At 46.5% G+C, this 19586-nt stretch overlaps 2 protein-coding genes across 2 annotated transcripts in view; both read left to right on the plus strand.

The window, feature by feature from the left end:
* The window catches only part of LOC137675727 (adenosine 5'-monophosphoramidase HINT2-like), a 406008-nt gene that overhangs the window by 75958 nt on the left and 310464 nt on the right, over positions 1-19586 (plus strand).
* LOC137675643 (unconventional myosin-Vb-like) overlaps positions 15047-19586 on the plus strand; it is a 193713-nt gene continuing 189173 nt past the window's right edge. The window contains 1 exon segment of the mRNA XM_068421828.1: positions 15047-15073. Coding sequence (XP_068277929.1) covers positions 15047-15073 — 27 coding nt within the window.

Consider the following 19586-nt stretch of genomic DNA (forward strand, 5'->3'; position numbering starts at 1 on the left):
TTTAGTGAGGCTTGCTAGTTCACAGCATTCTGTGTTGACTCTGAGTTATGGGAGACTACTTAGTTCAGACTGGGTCTTCATTTTGCAGCTATTTACATGTAGCAAGTGAACGATCACTCAGAGTACTCTGTTAGACACTGGAAGCTGATGTTGGCAAGATAAATTCTCCACGACTTTTTAAAAATAATGACAATAATGAAAAATCCTGAAAATCCTGGCTGTAAAACAGCGGAGTCCTTATTCCAAGCTAGACTGTAACGTTTCACTTATTTAAAAACATGCAGAATAAAATTATTTTCTTGTAACAACTTTTAAGGCACTGCCAAACCTCCCAGGCAAGGAACACTTCTACTTAACTGGCCTTGTCAGAAAAAAGCTGTTAGAATAGAGGACTTTGTAGCTTCCCCTGAAGACAGCTGCCTTGGGCTCCGTCAAGGAGATAAATTTCTGGTAAAGTGGTTTAGTGTCTGGAAAAAAGCTTTCTTCAAAGGGTCCATAAAGGAGAGTTTCTGTATTGAAAATGGGATGTAATCCTTTTTCAGCAGGAGATGTGACAGATGGCCTCATTATGAGTTGCTCAGTGCAGAGTTGGTAGCTTCTCATCAGGGGTTTCATCTGGGTGAAGGACATGCTATGGACAGTGAAGTGCCTCTCTAATGGTTTCTTCTGGTTGTTGCAATAGAAATAGATTATTTGGTGAAGCAAAACTTGCACCTTTGCCACTCTAGACTATATGAGACAGCAATTTTTGCATTAGCTTTTTATTAGCTGTTACCTACATTAGCTGCTTTCCTCCCCCTCTGTCTTTTCTCTCCCTTTAAAGAATTGTGATATCTTGAGGTGATGGAAATCATGTTATTCTGGTTGTAGTCTCACAAGTGTTAGATGAGTTTCTGCTGTAGCACTTTGGTCCTGGCTTGCAGGTGGATGGTTGGTAACAATTTCTTTGTACATTTGCAATGTTGTATTACCTCATCATATAAACTTTCATAGAGTAAGCACCATGGATCCCATCCTTGGCTACTCTCATACAACTTCACTGACGTCAGAATTCAGCCTCAGACATGTGCCAACTTGCCCAGTAGACTGCAAACTATTCCCAGTTTCTTTCCATCTTTACTGTTCAAAGTTTTTTGGATTACTTCTTCTGTGGCTCAAATAATATATACTGAGTTTCAAAGCTGTTTTACCAGCTTCTGAAAGTGAATTTGACCATTCAGGCAGATAACAAAGTCAGCTTTGGCTTTGAAACACTGCAAGAATCAGCGGGTGCTTTATGTCCAGCATAACAAGTTGTGGTCCTTAGGAAGTGCAGCTTTTAATTCCATATGGGGAAGATGAGACATGCTGTTTATGACAAACCTGCTGATGCATTTTAGAAGATTTATTCACATTATGAAAGAGACATTTAATTTAAAAACAAATTAACAAAAAACTGTCTGTACCTTCAAGACAGATGAAGCGTTGTTTCTGAGTCCTGTAGATAAGTTAATGATGGTCACATACTGTTTTATGACTATGTTTGAGGGCAGTTGTGCTTGAAAACTTATTCAAGTGCGGGATGTTCAGGAATTATGCTAAGTTACTTTATTGATGCTACTTTGGGATTTTTTTTGGCTAAATAATCGTGAATATACATATACCTGTTTGATCTTGAATACACATTTGCTAATTTTCATTGTTTCTTTCTTAAGAACTCAGCTTTACTGTCTTTTTCTGTTCTTTCCAATATAAAGTAGAATGAAGCCATGGAAATTCACTAACTGCTCATCAGAATATAAAGATCCAATTACTTACTTTATGCAGCCTTATGTTCACTAGAAATGCCGTGCTCTGAACATCCAGCACAGACATAGGACAGATAATATATGCAGAAACAGGAGGAACACATGGCTCTGTTATTGGTTAGTGGTTATGGCTGCGTGTGAAGGCTTGGATATAGATCATATGTGCTGCAATGACATTGATTTCTCTAAAGAGATGACTCTGTCTATCTGCTTGAAATATTTGGAGTATATCAGGCATTCCAGTGTTCTGGTATTGAAGTGCATGTGATAATTAAAGAGAAAATCCTGAATTCTAATGAATTATATGCTAAAATAGTCATGCTTTAACAGGTCTAATGGATGATACTAATTCTCTAATGTCAGCAAGTAAGGCTTTAAATATTTATTTTTGCTCTTCAATCTTCCAATTAAACTAATTCTAGCCATCACCTAATTTCAAGTTATGCAATGATTTTACAAGCTGGCTGTTTTTACCATTGTAGGAAGAACAGCAGCAACTGCTTAAACTAGAAAATGAACAACTTCAGATGGAGAAACTACAGAGACAGAAGGAATGCAGGGATACGTTGCTCAGTGCAGCACAGGACAAGCAGAAGCGTCTTAATGAAGAAAAACAAGGTGAACTTGCCCTAGAGATGAAGATCTTAGAAAAAACTCTTCAGGAACCGCAGGAAGACACTGAGGAGAAAGCAAAAAGAAAAGTAAGGGCTAGAGGTGTTCATTGTGAATCTATGGGGCAATACCTCATCTGGACTAATTTTGTGGCCCTTAGTGAACTGCACAGTATAAATGAGATCGGACACAAGCCCTTTTCTCTGAACAAGTTCATTCTTTTGTTGCACAGCCTGTTGCTTCTCCTCCTGCCAGCACTCTGCTTCTCTGAAGCAGCCCATTATCTGTTAAAACCACAGCAAGTGCTTTAAAGCGTGCTTTGCAATCAGCGAGGCTACCAGGCTAGACAAAAGAAGGGGGCTCTCAGGAAATACTGGAATCTTGTCCCTCCGTGCTGATTTCATTGTGTATAAATCACCTGAGCTTTTTCATCCTTATACTTCATGGATGTCATGTAGGTTAGAAAAATATTGTGTTTCATGGACCTGATTTATTAAATATTTGTAACTGCAGAGGAAAGTAAATATTTAATTTACTTAGAGAAGAGAAGGCTCCAGGGAGACCTTCTAGCAGCCTTCCAGTACCTGAAGGGGCCAACAGGGAATCTGGAGAGGGACTTTTTACAAGGGCATGGACTGATAAGATGAGGGGGGATGGTTTTAAACTGAAAGAGGGGAGATTTAGATTATAAAGAAATTCTTTCCTGTGAGGGTGGTGAGACACTGGCCCAGGTTGCCCAGAGAAGCTGTGGATGCCCCCTCCCTGGCAGTGTTCAATGCCAGGTTGGATGGGGCTTTGAGCAGCCTGGTCTAGTGGAAGGTGTCCCTGCCCATGGCAGGGGGTTGGAACTAGATGATCTTTAAGGTCCCTTCCAACCCAAACCATTCTATGATTCTATGATTTATTGTAATTCATTAATACTAAGAAACAGTTTTAAATCTTTAATAGCTGGATATATAGATGCAAAACCTCACGTTAAATATCTTGGAGATGCCTTGAAACCATGGATGTGTTTGTCACTTCCTAAATTTAAAACAAGTAGATTGTCCAACTTCAGAGTGAAAATGAGTCTCAAGGTAACTTTAAGAGAGAGCAGGGAGCTGCATTCATTACTGTGCTCAAGGTATTTAGAAGCTCCTGTAGGTTAGGAAAAAACTGTTAAAATCTTGGCACAAAATTAGAGGAGGTGATATTTGTTATTATTTATTGTTATATTTATAGATCCCAAGGCTTGTAATGCAGGTGAGGGTGAAGTAGCTTGGTCAGCTGTGGAAAGTCTGTAAAATGTCTGTGTTTGTAGGCAGCTGAGCTGCTATGGGGGAAGGGATCACTCTCTATTTGTTCTGCTCTTATGCTGTTGTCCAGGTGCTGTTGACTGGCCAGGAAGAAGATTCTGCCCAGCTTTTCCCCATAATAGGGATTGGGATGGAGCTCTAGGCTCCCAGTTCCCACAAACCACCACTTCAGGTTTTAAAAGGCTTTTTTGAACTCATTTACTCAAATCTGCAAATGTCTGTGTGTTTGCAGCAAGAGCTGTTCAAGGAGCAACAGACTTACCTGGCACACCTGGCTCAACAGCAAGAAAAAGAAATGGACAAGCTCCTCGATGAAGAGGTGGTGAAGGTTTGGGCAGAGAAGGCTGAGCAAATGCGCTTAGGAAAGGAGGCTAGAAAGCAGCTACTGAAAGATGTCCTGGATACAAGACAACTGCAGATAGAGGAGGAGCGTAAGTATTAACGGCTCGCTGTCTGTGCACCAAACCTCCTGTGTGAATGCAAGTCTTGACAAAGGCAGAGGGAGCACAATACAGTGCTTTTGGGAAGTCTGGCCCAGCGTGCACAGGCTGGATGGTTGAGTGGATAACAATGCTACTGTCTCTCAATCTGCTTCTGAAACTTTATTCCTACAGGCATTCCTTACACTAATTTCCCATTGCTATCACCAGAGCAAAGCCTAATAAAGTAAGGATTGCGTGAGCAAGCAATCATTATTATTATTAATTATATTATGATGATGATGAAGTTCTGAATGTGAAATCTTTTCTATTCTGAGTGGATGAAAAACAAAGCAGCTGAGAATGTACTTGCCATTGTTTGTGTGCCTCTTCAGAAGCAACAAAACTCAAGGTTGCTATTTAGGTTACTTGGCTTGAATACAGTCTCACTGTCCCTTCAAACTTAGCAGTGCTGTTATCTTCTAAAAGTAGGTTGTGGGTTTTTTTTTTGCAGTGCAGAGAAATGCAAAGGAGCAGGAAGAACTCACTCAAGAGAGGAAGTTATTAGCTGAAGCAATCACAGAACTCAAACGTATAGAAGAAGAAAAATATGCGAGGTATTTTTCTTTTATGCCATCGGTTCATTTCATTGCAGATCAATCTTTTAAACTTGTGAGTAGGCTAATTCGCATTTTCAGATAACTCTAAGAGCACTGGGTGGGCTTTCTTCTGTTCAGAGAGGTTCTGCTCTGAACTGCTCAATAGCAGCCCTTTTACGTTGCAATTGATATTAAATCACTAATTCTGATCTCATCATACAAATAATGGGGTTTCACTACATATCCTTGTTTTGGTCTTTTTGAACCATCATGTGACTTACATCCATCATGTTTATTAAATGCACCCCATCATGCTCTGAGCTGTTGTTAGGAGTGGCAGAGGTTTGGGGAGGAGGGTTAATGAAAGGTTAGTTCGTTACTTACCTAGAAGAACGAGTGCGTTCAGGCTTATTGCTTAAACTCCAGCCACACACATCCCTTAAACAATCATATAGTCAGCCACCAAAATACCTGACTACTCCATGTAACCCAGCTGTGCGGGGTTCTCCTTACCTTTACAGTTCCTTAGGGTGAGTATAGTTACACGCAGTAGCTGAAACATTCCTCTGGGTGTCATGCAAAGCCTGGGGCAAAGGGCCTTATTTCACTTACTCAGTGTCCCTTTTGTATTCCTGCCCTTTCTCCACACCTGTCCACGGGAGATAACTGAGTAGCTCCTTCCAGAGCCAGTATCTGTTGCATCCTCTGGCTTTACTGGTAACAATCTCCTGGCTATGGCAGCAATCTCACCCTTCTGAAGGAAACATGCTGGGCTTCATTTGGGATGTGCTTCACTTCACAAAGATGGCATTCCCTGGTGTCAGCAAGCCAACTGACAGTGGTTCAACTGTGCTGCGTTAGCGCACAAGTCTTGACTAGACTGTTGGCATTTTAAGTGTCTGTGGGAGTCTGTGTGACTCCTGCTCCAGAAGTGCCTGAACACGTAGGTAGACTTCCACTGCTTCTCCAGAGGGTAGGGAAAGTCATAGATGTGTCTCGAGGTAGAATGGAAGAATGATTTCTCCTGAGAGCCATTTCCTAGAATATCAGTACAACACCGCAGCAGGAGCCTGCACCCTGCCTTCCCTGTTGGCAGGAGCTTGTAATCTTCACAATGAGGGAGTGGAGACTATCCCTGGAGGGATTTAAAAGCCATGTAGATGTGGTGCTTAGGGACACGGTTTAGTGGTGGGCTTGGCAGTGCTGGGTTAACAGTTGGACTTGATGATCTTAAAGGTCCTTTCCAACCAAAACGATTCTATGATTGTACCTTGAATACTGTGTTCAGTTTTGGGCCCCTCACTACAGGAAAGACCTTGAGGTGCTGGAGCGAGTCCAGAGAAGGGCAACAAAGCTGGTGAAGGGTCTGGAGCACAAGTCACATGAGGAACGGCTGAAGGAACTGGGGTTGTTTAGTCTGGAGAAAAGGAGGCTGAGGGGAGACCTTATCACTCTCTACAACTACCTGAAAGGAGGTTGTAGCGAGGTGGGGGTTGGTCTCTTCTCCCAGATAACAAGTGATAGGACGAGAGGAAACGGCCTCAAGTTGTGCTAGGGGAGGTTTAGATTGGATATCAGGAAAAACGTCTTCACTGAAAGGGTTGTCAAGCATTGGCACAGGCTGCCCAGGTCAGTGGTGGAGTCCCCATTCCTAGAGGGATTTAAAAGCTGTGTAGACATGGTGCTTAAGGGACATGGTTTAGTGGTGGGCTTGGCAGTGCTGGGTTAATGGTTGGACTCGATGATCTTAAAGGTCCTTTCCAACCAAAACGATTCTGTGATTCTATGGGGTGTAAGGCTGCTGCAGCAATGAGCCTGAGCTAGGAAAGGGCTGAGACCCCACACTCTCATCTCTGTCCTCTCACCGCCACTGTGAGGGGCAGGGAAAGCATGCTGATTACAAGGGGCTGTTCTTGCTCTTTTTTTTTTTTGTTAAGCACAGATTTTGCAATCTGCTTTGTAAGATACAACGGAATGCAATTAATTCTCTGAAGAACGTAAGGTTAGTGGGTAGCATTTGGTTAATAGAGTGGTAGTTATTCTTAACACCTAAAAGGAGTTTTGAACAGTTCTTTAGTCTCAGGTTGAATGCTAACAGGTTAAATAATAATAATTGAAAAATTGGGTTGTTTTTTTTTTACCCACACTTCATAAATAAGCCATTCATATGTCATTTCCAGAAAAGTAAAGGAAGCAAAAGAATACCAAGAGCAACTCAGGGCTCAAATTGCCTCTCGACAACAGGCCCGTGATGCTGAGGAAGAAGAGAAGCAGTGAGAATATGAATCGAGTCTAGCAGCAGAGTGAGCTTACCAAGAAAGGATACAGGACATTCTAGCAAGGCCTTGTGAGAAACAAGCAAAAACCCACCCTTTGAGAAGAAAACTAATGTCTAACTCTCAAGAAGATGACTTACTATGATATTTTAGCTCACTCAGTTGCCTTGACAAACATTTTCTAGGGGTGTTTAGAACTGTCTTGAGTTAGCAGACCCTTCTTCACTGTGATGTTCAAAATATTTAACTGCAAAATACAAGAAATATAGTATTTTAAAGGTTATTTTTTCCCCTATGGATTTTTTTTGACAAAATGACCACTCCAAATCAAAGCATTTGACATTTTAATATAAGAATACTGTATGTTCTCTGCAGTGTAATAAGGTATTATGATGAAACGAATGATATGTAGGCGCTCTTTAAAATCTGCACAAAGAAAATCTGTAGAAGAGTTCTTTGCCTCTGTCTATACTGCTGGAGGCTGTCCTGAGGAGCCCCGGACCCCTGAGGCCCCAGAAGAAGTCAGGATAGAGGAGGAATCTGTCTTGGTAGATGAGGGCTGGGTCAGGGACCAATTAAGCAATCTGGACGTCCGTAAATCCATGGGCCCTGAGGGGATGCACCCGCGGGTGCTGAGGGAGCTGGCGGAAGTCATTGCTAGGCCACTCTCCATCATCTTTGCTAAGTCGTGGGCAACGGGAGAGGTGCCTGAGGACTGGAGGAAAGCGAATGTCACTCCAGTCTTCAAAAAGGGCAAGAAGGAGGACCCGGGTAACTATAGACCGGTCAGCCTCACCTCCATCCCTGGAAAGGTGATGGAACAACTTGTTCTTGGTGCTGTCTCTAGGCACATCAAGGATAGGGGGATCATTAGGGGCACTCAGCATGGCTTCACCAAGGGGAAGTCATGCTTAACCAACTTGATAGCCTTTTATGAGGACGTAACCCGGTGGATAGATGATGGTAAAGCAGTGGATGTGGTCTATCTCGATTTCAGTAAAGCGTTTGACACGGTCTCCCACAGCATCCTCGCAGCTAAACTGAGGAAGTGTGGTCTGGATGATCGGGTAGTGAGGTGGATTGTGAACTGGCTGAAGGAAAGAAGCCAGAGAGTGGTGGTCAATGGGACAGAGTCCAGTTGGAGGCCTGTGTCTAGCGGAGTCCCTCAAGGGTCGGTACTGGGACCAGCACTATTCAATATATTCATTAATGACTTGGATGAGGGAATAGAGTGCACTGTCAGCAAGTTCACTGATGACACAAAACTGGGAGGAGTGGCTGACACACCGGAAGGCTGCGCAGCCATTCAGAGAGACCTGGACAGGCTGGAGAGTTGGGCGGGAGAAATTTAATGAAATATAACAAGGGCAAGTGTAGAGTCCTGCATCTGGGCAAGAACAACCCCATGTACCAGTACAAGTTGGGGGCAGACCTGTTGGAGACCAGCGTAGGGGAAAGGGACCTGGGGGTCCTAGTGGACAACAGGATGACCATGAGCCAGCAGTGTGCCCTTGTGGCCAAGAAGGCCAATGGCATCCTGGGGTGTATTAGAAGGGGTGTAGTTAGCAGGTCGAGAGAGGTTCTCCTCCCCCTCTACTCTGCCCTGGTGAGGCCGCATCTGGAATATTGTGTGCAGTTCTGGGCCCCTCAGTTCAAGAAGGACAGGGAACTGCTAGAGAGAGTCCAGCGCAGAGCCACGAAGATGATTAAGGGAGTGGAACATCTCCCTTATGAGGAGAGGCTGAGGGAGCTGGGTCTCTTTAGCTTAGAGAAGAGGAGACTGAGGGGTGACCTCATTAATGTTTATAAATATGTAAAGGGCAAGTGTCATGAGGATGGAGCCAGGCTCTTCTCAGTGACATCCCTTGACAGGACAAGGGGCAATGGGTGCAAGCTGGAACACAGGAGGTTCCACTTAAATATGAGGAAGAACTTCTTTATGGTGAGGGTGACCGAACACTGGAACAGGCTGCCCAGAAAGGTTGTGGAGTCTCCTTCTCTGGAGACATTCAAAACCCGCCTGGATGCGTTCCTGTGTGATATGGTCTAGGTAATCCTGCTCCGGCAGGGGGATTGGACTAGATGATCTTTCGAGGTCCCTTCCAATCCCTAACATTCTGTGATTCTGTGAAACTTTTATTAAAATGCCTTTCAAACCTGCAAATATTTGCAAAATCTTTTTTTTTTTTTGTATTTAGACAAAAAGTACTTGGTGACTCATCTTTCTTTTCCTTGTTAAATATAAAACTATGAATCTAATTTTACTATGGGATGGACAGTAAAAAGCTGATCTTGCTTTGCATACATTCTGATAGCTGTGGAGTATTGGAGTCCTAAAGCTAGTCTGTGAGACCTCTGCTTGGACAGAATGAATTGTGCAGGGCTGAAGTTATAGTTTTCTTGCAGAAATGGTTATTATTTATTATTTTGATGGCAACTCTGCCTCTTTGGACTGCTTTGGATTGCCACCAATGCCACAGTCTGGTCACACAGAATGGGGGAACCAGAGCACCAACAATATTTTAAGACAGAGCCACACAAAAAATGGCCAGATGTCAGCAGGAAGGTCTCAGAAGGGTTTTGGCAGTGGCGAGAGGGGACACCTCCTCACTGCTCTCTCAGCCCCCCATGTTAATGGCCAGATTGTCATTATGAAGGAGGAGCAGAGGGTGACACGAGGAGGACAGGCGGGAGCAATCCAGGTTCTTTCTCCCCACAGCAATGCCCTCCACCAGCTCCCTGGTATGTATTTCATTAGTTTTTTCCTCTGTGCTTTTCAGAGGAGGGAAGCGAAGAATCCATTTACACCCTCCTATCCTTTCTTGCTCCTAGACTGGGGCATTCAGAAATATTTTCTCTTCTTTCTCACATTTTTCCATTTGAGCCTTTGCTGCTGCTTATCTGCAGATGTTTCAGCTTCTACCATCTTTCCTCCAGCCCCTGCTTTTCCACCCCTTTCTTCTCCAACTTCCATCCCTCACTCCCTACCTTCCCTTTGGCTCCCTGTTGTCAACTACCAGGACTCTTTGTGGTTTTGTTGGGTGGGAGTGTGAACGGATATGCTGGGATAGGAGCCAAGGACTCCCAGCTCCCAGGCCTCTTGGAATGAATTGGAAATAAACTGCCTCCACAGTCGCCTCGTAGAATCGTTTAGGTTGGAAAAGACCTTGAAGATCATCAAGTCCAAGGACTCATCTTCTTGGTTTAAAGCAGACACCACGTTGACAAACGCTTTTTAGCTGTACAGCTTTCTCCACAGACGTTTGTAAAAGGCCAGGTAGAGATGTATTAATCTGAAACGATGTCAAGTGATCTTAACAGAGCAACACAGCTAATTACAGGTGTAAATAGTGGAAGAACCTGGTCCTAAGATGTTGCCCTGCTGAGGGGCAAAGGACTGTGGTGGAGTTTTATCCTTGCTTACAGACAAAACTTCTCCGAGAGCAGCTTCCTGAGACAGCAGGTGGAAGAGGGCCAAGTTTACCACCTCCTACCATCCAGACAGAGCAGAGCGGAGCCTCTTCATGTCTTGTTCCTTGAATCGCTTGAATCCAAATAGTTTCTGTCTCCTACAGACATCGAGAAATGTTCCTAAATGGGAAAACATTACAAACTGCGAGAGGTGGGTTGTTAGTCGGGATGTCTAGCCCTTACACAGGGCTTTTCAGCAGCCATACAGAGGACTTCAGAGCTGCTCCTCCTCCTATTTTTCAGGTGGGAAAGGCCATCCCAGATAACGGCAAGAGTTTCATCAGTCCAGAGAACTCAGGTAGATTTCTGCTCTCACCCCTGGGTCAAATTGGCAGAATGAGTAAGAGATTAATTTCCTGCTCTGCCACAGACTCCTGGTGTGGCCCTGCGCAAGCGATGTCTTTACTGCTGTGACCCCCTCTGTGAAAAATGAACATAATAGCACATTCACAATTCCAGGATTAATTAAAGTGTGTTATTAAAGGCTGTGACACTGTCATTGGGTACATCCAATGTGAGAGAGAAAAAATAACACATTAGTGAGCTTGGTGAATTTGAGCCATCCAAAATCATAATAAATCTTTTTTTAATAAAATAATAACTCAGAAGAGGTGAGCAGAGCTATCAAGCATTCATAAAGTGTCTGAGCTCCTGTTCCTGGAGGCAAAATTCCTCTGCGATGAATGTGATGTCTGCACAAAAATAAAAGATCAGACTGGAACAGGTTTGCCTTCAGCAGAAATAAATTCCCAGGGGATAACAGACAACCAAACTCCCTGAGAGAAAACTTGTCGTTGATGAATGTGTTGCTGGGGCTGACCTCTTTGCTGTTGAATGCTTTGGAGACTTCAGGTGGGTCTAGAAGAATGGATAAAGCTCACAGCAGGCTGCTGAGTGGCTGGGTGGGTCAGCATATGTCTTTAGAAGCATCCTTTCTGTGCCCTGAAGTAAGAATGATTTTCTGTGTTAAGACTGAAGAGTTTCCTTAACCGTGGTTATTTCCCCTGAATATTTGAGGGATCCTGGAGCCAAACCATCTATTAAACTGAGAGCACAGGGACACCGCTGATAAGAGAAGCAGCCTGGTCTGGGGCTGGGTGACCTCTCCCTGCACCGAGGGTGTGAGCAACCCGAAGATGAAACCACGGGCATTTAAAAACCAGGCGGTTACAGCCTCTTCATTTATACACGTACTAGAGCTTCGCAAAATATGCTTTCCTATATTTTTTTATTACATTTTTCATGTTGACAGAGGAAGAGCGAAGGTGTAGAGCATGTTGGTGATGTGCCTGTGGCAAAGCCACAAATGGCTTGTCCCCCATCACATCTTCCCAGACCCACACCAAGATTTGAACCCCCGGCACTTGCCAAGGCTTTAAGACTTTGTCTGCTCATAATGGCTTTTATAGTGACCCCAGGACTTTCCACGGCGATGCTTTTGGGCATGCAGAAGGTGCTGAGCTGGGGAGAGGTTCCTGGTGCCCTGTGGCATGGTGCTGGCTTGGTCCCTGCTCCCCAGGGCTGGGCTGCAGGCTCCCAGGGATGTGAGAGCACCTTCGGGGCTGGAGGCTGGCTGCAAAGCTACATCCAGCTTCGGACAGAATCGGTTTTATTTGCAGGAAAATCCTTCTTTGTTAATTATTCATTGCTTTAACCCCTTATTAATTATTCATTACTTTAAAACAGGTAGGAATACTTGCTGCAGAACCAGACAGTGCAACCATGCCCAGCGAATGGTGACACTGCAGCCCCCACCAGACCCGAGGATCGTGCCCAGCCGTAGCACGTGGTGACTCCTGCATGGCCCAGGAGGAGGGAAGTCCAGAGTCGAGGTCTTTGGCACAACTCTGAAGGCAAAAACTCAGGACCTGGGGTTGTATTTAGCAACAGTCAGCTCAGTCCTGATGACATTTGGAGCTGTCAGAATTGATGCTCTGTATTTTTGCATTACCTGCCACCATGCCCCGCACAGGCGGTGTCACGTACAAGAGACATCCAGCGAAAGCACAAACCTTTCCCTGCAAACCTTAATACACACACAGGGAGTTTAAAGTACTTTGAACTGTGCAGATATTGCCCTTAATTTTCAGGAATAAGGTTGACTCAGCTCTCGTTTTACCCCTGGTCACCTGCGCTCTCAGTGGGAGATCCTGCTGCGAAGTATTTCTGCAGGGGATTTCAGGATGGGGTTATCGGTGTTAACGTACTGCTCCTGCATTGAAATTCAACGCTGTAACTGTAGTTTGGGGGTCAGGGGATTTCACTGCAGGAACGCTGGTTTCTCCTGCCTGTCTGAAATTCAATGGCAAACTCACCTTCACTCTTCTACCTAAATAAAACCCCAAAGCTGCCGTGGAACGGTGGGCTGCCTGTTGCGGAGCAGATAACTCTTACCTCCAGCGCCGGCCCCAGCACCCTACCCACCTCCCAGAGCCCCTCACTGCTCTGTGCCATCATCCGTACATCTGTCCCTGGGGTCTCCATGTGTCATTGCAACATGGGGACAAGGCTGTGACCTGTGAGCATCTGGAGGAGCACCCGCATCTCCAACACCTGTCCTGTACTTGCAAGGAAGCCACCGGCTCTGCTTAGAGAGGAAAAAAACCTGGTATTTGGTTCATTTTCACCTCTAAGCGCCTTTGATGTGAATGCAAGAGGTGGTACCATAAAATGCTATTTAGGACCCAGTGCTTGTTAAATATTATGATCAACACAAGTTTTGATTCCCAAGTGGAAAGAAGCTTCTGCCTTCCAAACGAGATGATTTCCAGCAACTCAGCACTTAGGACACACTTCAGGGATTTTGTATGTATTTTGGGGTTTTTAGTTTCTATCTTTAATTAAGGTTTAGATTAATGGAAAATCACACATGGCACCAGCTGGTATTTCATGGGAATGACTGTGCTTTGCCTCTGGGCTATCACTGCTCCCCAGGCTTTGCTGAAACCTTTGCTCCTGATTGCGCTGCTACTTCCCATTTTGTTTCTGCAGTTGATTTAATAAAAGGAGAGGAACAAGTTTTGTTTGCCTGACAAAGCTATCTTGGAGGCTTTGCAGAGATTACGCTGACAAATGTGTTACCCAGGGTAATTTCTAGACAGGGTGCAGGTTTTTCTCCCCTTCTTTACTCCTTCCCAAACTTCCCCCAGAGCCACCTGCAATTTATTTAGATTCACCAAGGACATCAGAGCTGAAAAAGAGAGATTATCTGCGATGCTGGCTGTCTTCCCACCAAATCCCTACCAGGCTCTGGGGTGGCTAAGGGAAAAGATGCCAAAAAGGGGGGGGGGAAGTTTCACCCTGCCAAGGGACAAGGAACAGAGGGTGAGATGCCACCAGCGATCGCTTTAAAGGAAAGCTGTGGGTGCTCTGTGAGCGGCACAGCCCCAAACCACGGGAGAAGGGATCCTTGCTTAGAACTGTGGCAGAGGATAAGCACATTTTCTGCCTGCTTAGTTAAGATGCAAAATACCTTGAATGATAATGAATAGCAATAGTGATTAATTAGGAATACTTTGTGCTTCTGTCATCCTTCTCAGGCTCAAAAAAAGTGCCTTGTAAGCACAAATCGAAACATGGGGTGCTCCCACGGGATGGAGGGAGACAGCGTGGCCATGGAGTGACAGGCCGGGGACAATTTTTGGCAGTTTCTGCCCCAGAAACAATCCCTGACATCACTGTAGGCCGGAGTGATGCACAAGCAGTGCCCAGGAGCAGTGTGTTGGTGGTGGGAACCCAAACCCACCTCCGGGCAGAAGAAGAGAGAGAAAAACCTATTCCTGGTGCATTCCTTGAATGTATTTCCAGTGGGCTCATGTAGGCAACGCAGCTGGTCCCAGGCACAGGTGTGTCCTGGCAAAGGATGCCCTGTTACTTGCACTCCCATATCTGGGTGATCCCCACTGGCTCAGGGGCTGGTGGGGGTGGCAGAGCCTCAAACCACCCGCTTGGGGCTTCATTACTTTTCTTCCGTGGGAAAAGAAGAAGAAGAGAAGAATAAAAGGAATAAAAAAAACCCAAACTCAACAACAAACACGGTGTGTTTCAGCGCCTCAAGGCAGCGAGGTGGCTCCCTAAGGCTGCCGGGAGGACCCTGCCCGGAGCTGGGGGCAGGAGCCGGGACGGGCTCCAGGGGGAAGCAAAAATATGTATTAAAAAATAGCTTTTTTTTTTAAAAAAAAAAAGAAGTAATAATAAAAGCCGACGGAGACCGTAAGGCAAAGCGCTGCTGCCCGCCAGAGGGGCTGAGGGGGGGCGCGGAGCGGGCGAGCCCAGCCGAACCGAACCCAGACGAGTCCAGCCGAAGTGAGCCGAACCGAACCGAACCGAGCCGAGCCAAGCCAAGCCGAACAGAGCCGAGTCCAGCCAAGCACGGCCACATCGCCCCATACCTGAGCGGGGCGCGGCAGAGGCGGAGCGGTGCCGCCTCCCTCCCTGCCTCCGCCCGCCCCTCCCCTCCCCTCCCTTCCCTTCCCCGCGCCCCGGCCGGTGGCGGCGAGTATAAAGGTCGGTCGGTTAGGCGGTTTGGGGGTGCTGCTCGCTGTCTGCCGGCCCCATGCCCCGCGCTTAGCACCACCCGCCCCGGCCATGTCGGCTGCGCAGTTCTACACCAAGGTGAGCTGGGCAGGGGCGCGGTGTATGTATGTATGTGTGTGTGTGTGTGTGTATATCTTCCTTGTATTTTGTGCGTGGGGTTGTCTCACAGTCGTGGAGGGGACCCGCAAATTTCCCCCCACCCCCCCCGGGATGGTGCCCGGGGAGCGGTGGGGATTCCCCGCCCTCACATTGCCTCCCCCGCGGGTACCGGCCCGCCCTGGGCGCTGGGTTGGGTCCTCCCCCCGGGGGTGACCGGCCCCTCATGGGATTTCACCCACCTGAGTGAACAACGTGGCTGGTTTTGTGTGGGGAAGGGTGAACTTCGCCCGTGGGTCGGGGTTGTGGCGGTGTTGGCCTCGTCCTTCGTGGGGCCCGTCACCTGAGCGGGTGAACACGCAGCTAAAACACGCTCTGCTTCCCCAAATCCTCAGAGGATAATTTTTTTTCCCCTCACATTCCTAAAACACCAGGGTGGAGAGAGAGGAAAAAAACAGTCCTTATAACTGCTGTAACTAACCAAAAGGCACCTAAGGTCCCTTGTTTCCAGAGTCCTTTTTTTTTGTTCTGCAGCTCCCAAACAGAACTCCTGAGCCGGGGTGCGACCGAGTGCACTCGCTTCCTCGTGGCAGGTAATAACATGGTTGATGGCCTCGCAGGGTGCTACGCACCGCTGGGCCGGTGCTCGGTGGAGTGGCAGCCAAGCCACTGTCCCAATCGCTGCCCAGAGAGACACCCAGATTTGCTCCTAAAAAGTGGTCATTGTGATAATGAGAAGCTCCAGTGCTGATTTTTAAGCAGAGCCTCGGGTCTAGATAAGATACAGCTTTATTTTTTTTTTTTTATAATTATTTTGTGGCTGTGGGGTATTCCTGCTCCTTGACCAAAGCAAGCTGGGGATGCACCTTGCATGGTTCGGGGCTTTCTGCCCCCTTCCCAGGGAGAGGTTTGTGTCCGGAGAGATCTTTGCTGATTTGGCCTGATGGAAGAGCTCCTCCCACGCAGCGGGAGATCCGCCCGGTACCGAGTGATAAGTGATAGGAAGAGAGCCCTCTCCCTGCGCTCTGCATCTTCCTGAGGCTGCCCGGGAGTGCTGCAGGCAGCCAGGATCTATGGAATGGGCTTAGTAAAAGCCATCAATAACATTAGGCAGGGGCTCATTGAGAAAAGTGCTTGGCTTCAGAACAGTTTTCGCTGAAAGACTGTAAAGTGCCAGCATCATCTACTGTAATAATGTGAATTTTAGTGCTTTAAATTCTTCCTGTGACCATGATCAGCGTGGAGATGTTGCCGGACTGGTACCAGCCCTCTCAAGGAATTGCTTTTTGTCTCCATGACAGTCTTCTGGGCTTAACTTTACTGCAGATTTATGCTTCCGTAACTCGTTTTGCAGATGGCTTTTATGTAATATTGGGGATTGCCACTTAATTTTTTGGCTGTTGATATCAAACGGATGCAGGATGAAGTGTGAATCTGGCGTCTCCTCCTTTGAACCTGTGGGATTTTAAGAAGCTCCGCTGGATTGAGCGGAGCTGTCTGGGAGCGGGCTGACCTCTGTCCTTCTTGGGAGTGCTTCAAAATCAACATCTCGGGTTTAGAAACCCTTTTTCCCTTGGAAAATCTGAAGGGGAGCACAAGGAAAGCTGTGGCTAAACTGCTCTGACGTGCTGACGGCAGCATCTCATCGTCTGAGTGCTTGGATGTGATGGCAGGCATCCTGGGGGAAGGGGAAGGCTGACTGCAAGTGCTATATTATCCATATCTATAGGCTGGCTATAACAACCAGGTTAATTCTTAACTTGATGATCAGGTAATTAACCTGTGTTGTGTTTTTAATGCTAACTTGATTAGGTTTATACTCCTGTTGATCTGATGGATGGGTATAAGATGCCTGCTGGGGTGTCGCTTGTGATTGTACTGCTTTAGAGTGATTCTTGGATGAGGCACCTGGGAAGTGATGGGGATTTGGTGACAATTTGTGCATGTCATTGATTTTTATTTTTAATAACAACAGAGATTCTTGATGAGAGCTGGTGTTTCAGCACTGGCCCTTCTGCTGGTGTCCGTCTTTCTTGCAGGGACGTTTTAGGGACACAACTGGTGGGGTAGGTGGTGGGGCCATGGATGGTGCCTTGAATCCATGTGGGTCATCTATGGGGCTGAGCGCTGGTGTTGCAGTGACATTTAGGACTATCCTGCTGGGTCTTTTTCTGTGTGGGGCCTCTGGGATTTGAAGCAGCAGGAAAAGGTTTCCTGTGACTTTGAGTATATGAGGGAAAAAAAGCCAAGGCGGCTTTAAAAAAAATGCCAACAACCTTTAGATGCTGAACCTGATGGTGCCAATTGCTGATGGAGGTCCTCAAGATGAATCAGATGTGTTGCTCTCTCCTGCACTTGGAAAACATTAAGGAAGGTCCCAGGTCTTGCTTGCACATCAGCTCTGTGTGGATGCAGGTGTTTGACCCTGTGGCCTATAGCTCTGCAGGGCACTTACAGCTTGTGTATGGTAGACATCTCTGAGAGCATGGTAGGGAGAAGACAACCTGCTGCGAAGGGCTGCCCTGCCCCCAAGCAGTTGGGCATTGATGCACCCTCTGCATGTGGCTGCCAGAAGATGTTCTCACAGAGTAACAGAGGAAAGAGGAGGGAAGAGGGGGAGAGTTTCACTGGTGTTATGGTTCAGGAGATGGCTTTCCAAGTGCAGAGGTGAGGCCTCCTGGATCACCTTGTTGGCAGGATGGGGATGAGGCTTTTTGAGGGAAGGAAGGTGGATGATCCACCTTGCTGGAATCAATACAGCTGTCTTGCTAAAAGCCTATTGATCTGATGTGCAGCATTGCATTAGCACAGCCACAACAGTACCTCCCTTGGAGTCATTCCTCCTCCTCCTTAAACCAGGCTGAGAGAAACTGCTGAGGAGCTGCTTTGGAGCAGCTGAATGGGACTTCTTGGGTCCTCCCACCTCTCCTTCCTGCTGGGCTGTGACCGGAGCTGCCATGTGCTGTGTAGAGAGCCCTTAACTTCCACTTGATGCTTGCAGAATAACTCCTGGGACTTTGTGGGACATGTAGTATATTCTCAGTGTTTAAGCTCATGCTTGTTAAGCCATGGTGATGAATTTGCTGTGTTAGACTCAGCACTGCCCTGAGGAGCACTTAAACTGGAGAGGAACCCATCCTGGAAATGCCAGCAGCTGTGAGTTGCTGGTGGAAACCCTCTCCATGGGATGTCTCAGCTGTGCCCCTTTAAGAGCAGGGATGACTGGTGTTTACCTAGTTTGATGAGGGCTATTAATTAACAGCTGTGCCTAATTAGGAGCATGTGAGTAGTTCCAAAACTGCATCAAGCTTCAAACATGGAGGACTCCACTTGGGTAAACAGTTACAGGGAGACCATTATAATACTCTTCTTGCTCCCAGTGCAGTACCTGGGGACTTTGGTATTATCTGGCTGTGGGTTTTATTTTTTTGCAGAAGCAAAGAGGAATTCAGTGCAACTTGTGTCCCAGCAGAAGAGGAGCTGTATGGTAAAGGGTGCAGGCATGGTCCTGCAGCTGCTGGCACCAGTGTGTGCAAGAGGGAGTAGGGGAGGTAGTAGCATCAAGTACTCCTGCTTGCAAAAGCCTGTTCTAGATGGTGGAGCTTTGCCTAACCTGTATATGGCCAAGTTACCCTGTGCAAACGTCTTTCTAAGGCTGCCATGTCCCTGGGGTTCCTGCCATGTCCCTGGGGTTCCTGCCATGTCCCTGGGGTTCCTGCCATGTCCCTGGGGTTCCTGCTGGAGTGTGGCAGTGGTGGGATGTGCCCAGCTGCAGTGCTGCCTAGCCAAACTGGTTGCAGCTGGGCAGGGATGTTTATCCAACCCTCTTTAGCTGAAGCAGGAGGCAAAGGCAGCTCCCTGCATGCAATGCTCTTTCCTTCCTCTCCAGCCAGAGCCCTCCAAAGAAACCTGTTGCTGATGCAGCTAAACTTCAGCCAAGGTAACTGCAGTCCAATCCCTGTAAGCCTGCGCAGATGCCGGCATTACTCTGTAATGAGATAACAGGGCTGCTTGGCTCCTCTGAGCTGGGTGCTGGGTGGAATGGAGGGAGGATGTTGCTACTAGAAGATGCCATCTCCAGCAATGGTTTGATTTGCAGCATTAAACTGGAGATTAGACTTGTTTGCATGGCTAGCCTTTGTTATTGTAAGGTTAAGCTCTTCATATTACTAAACCAAATGTAATTGCTTTTGCTTCTGGATGTTCTGCTCTCTTAAAGGTACTTCTTAAAATATGTTAATTGTTGATTTAAGTGTAGCCTCTGAACCTAATGCAAAGTAGTGCTTCTGCCAGGCTAGGGAACAAGCTGTGCCTTTCTGCTCCTGGGCAGCTCAAGATATGTTCTTCCAAAGGTTTGCAGGCTCTGGAGGAGTAAGACACCAGGGTATTTATTTATTTTTATTTTTTTTCCTCCCATTTCATTGTTATTTGCCAAGTGTTTTTTAATAGACGATAGAACTTAATGCATTAAAAAATCCTCTTCTAGTGTTGGGTG

The sequence above is a fragment of the Nyctibius grandis genome, chromosome W, assembly GCF_013368605.1.
Source record: "Nyctibius grandis isolate bNycGra1 chromosome W, bNycGra1.pri, whole genome shotgun sequence".
NCBI classification, from domain to species: domain Eukaryota; kingdom Metazoa; phylum Chordata; class Aves; order Nyctibiiformes; family Nyctibiidae; genus Nyctibius; species Nyctibius grandis.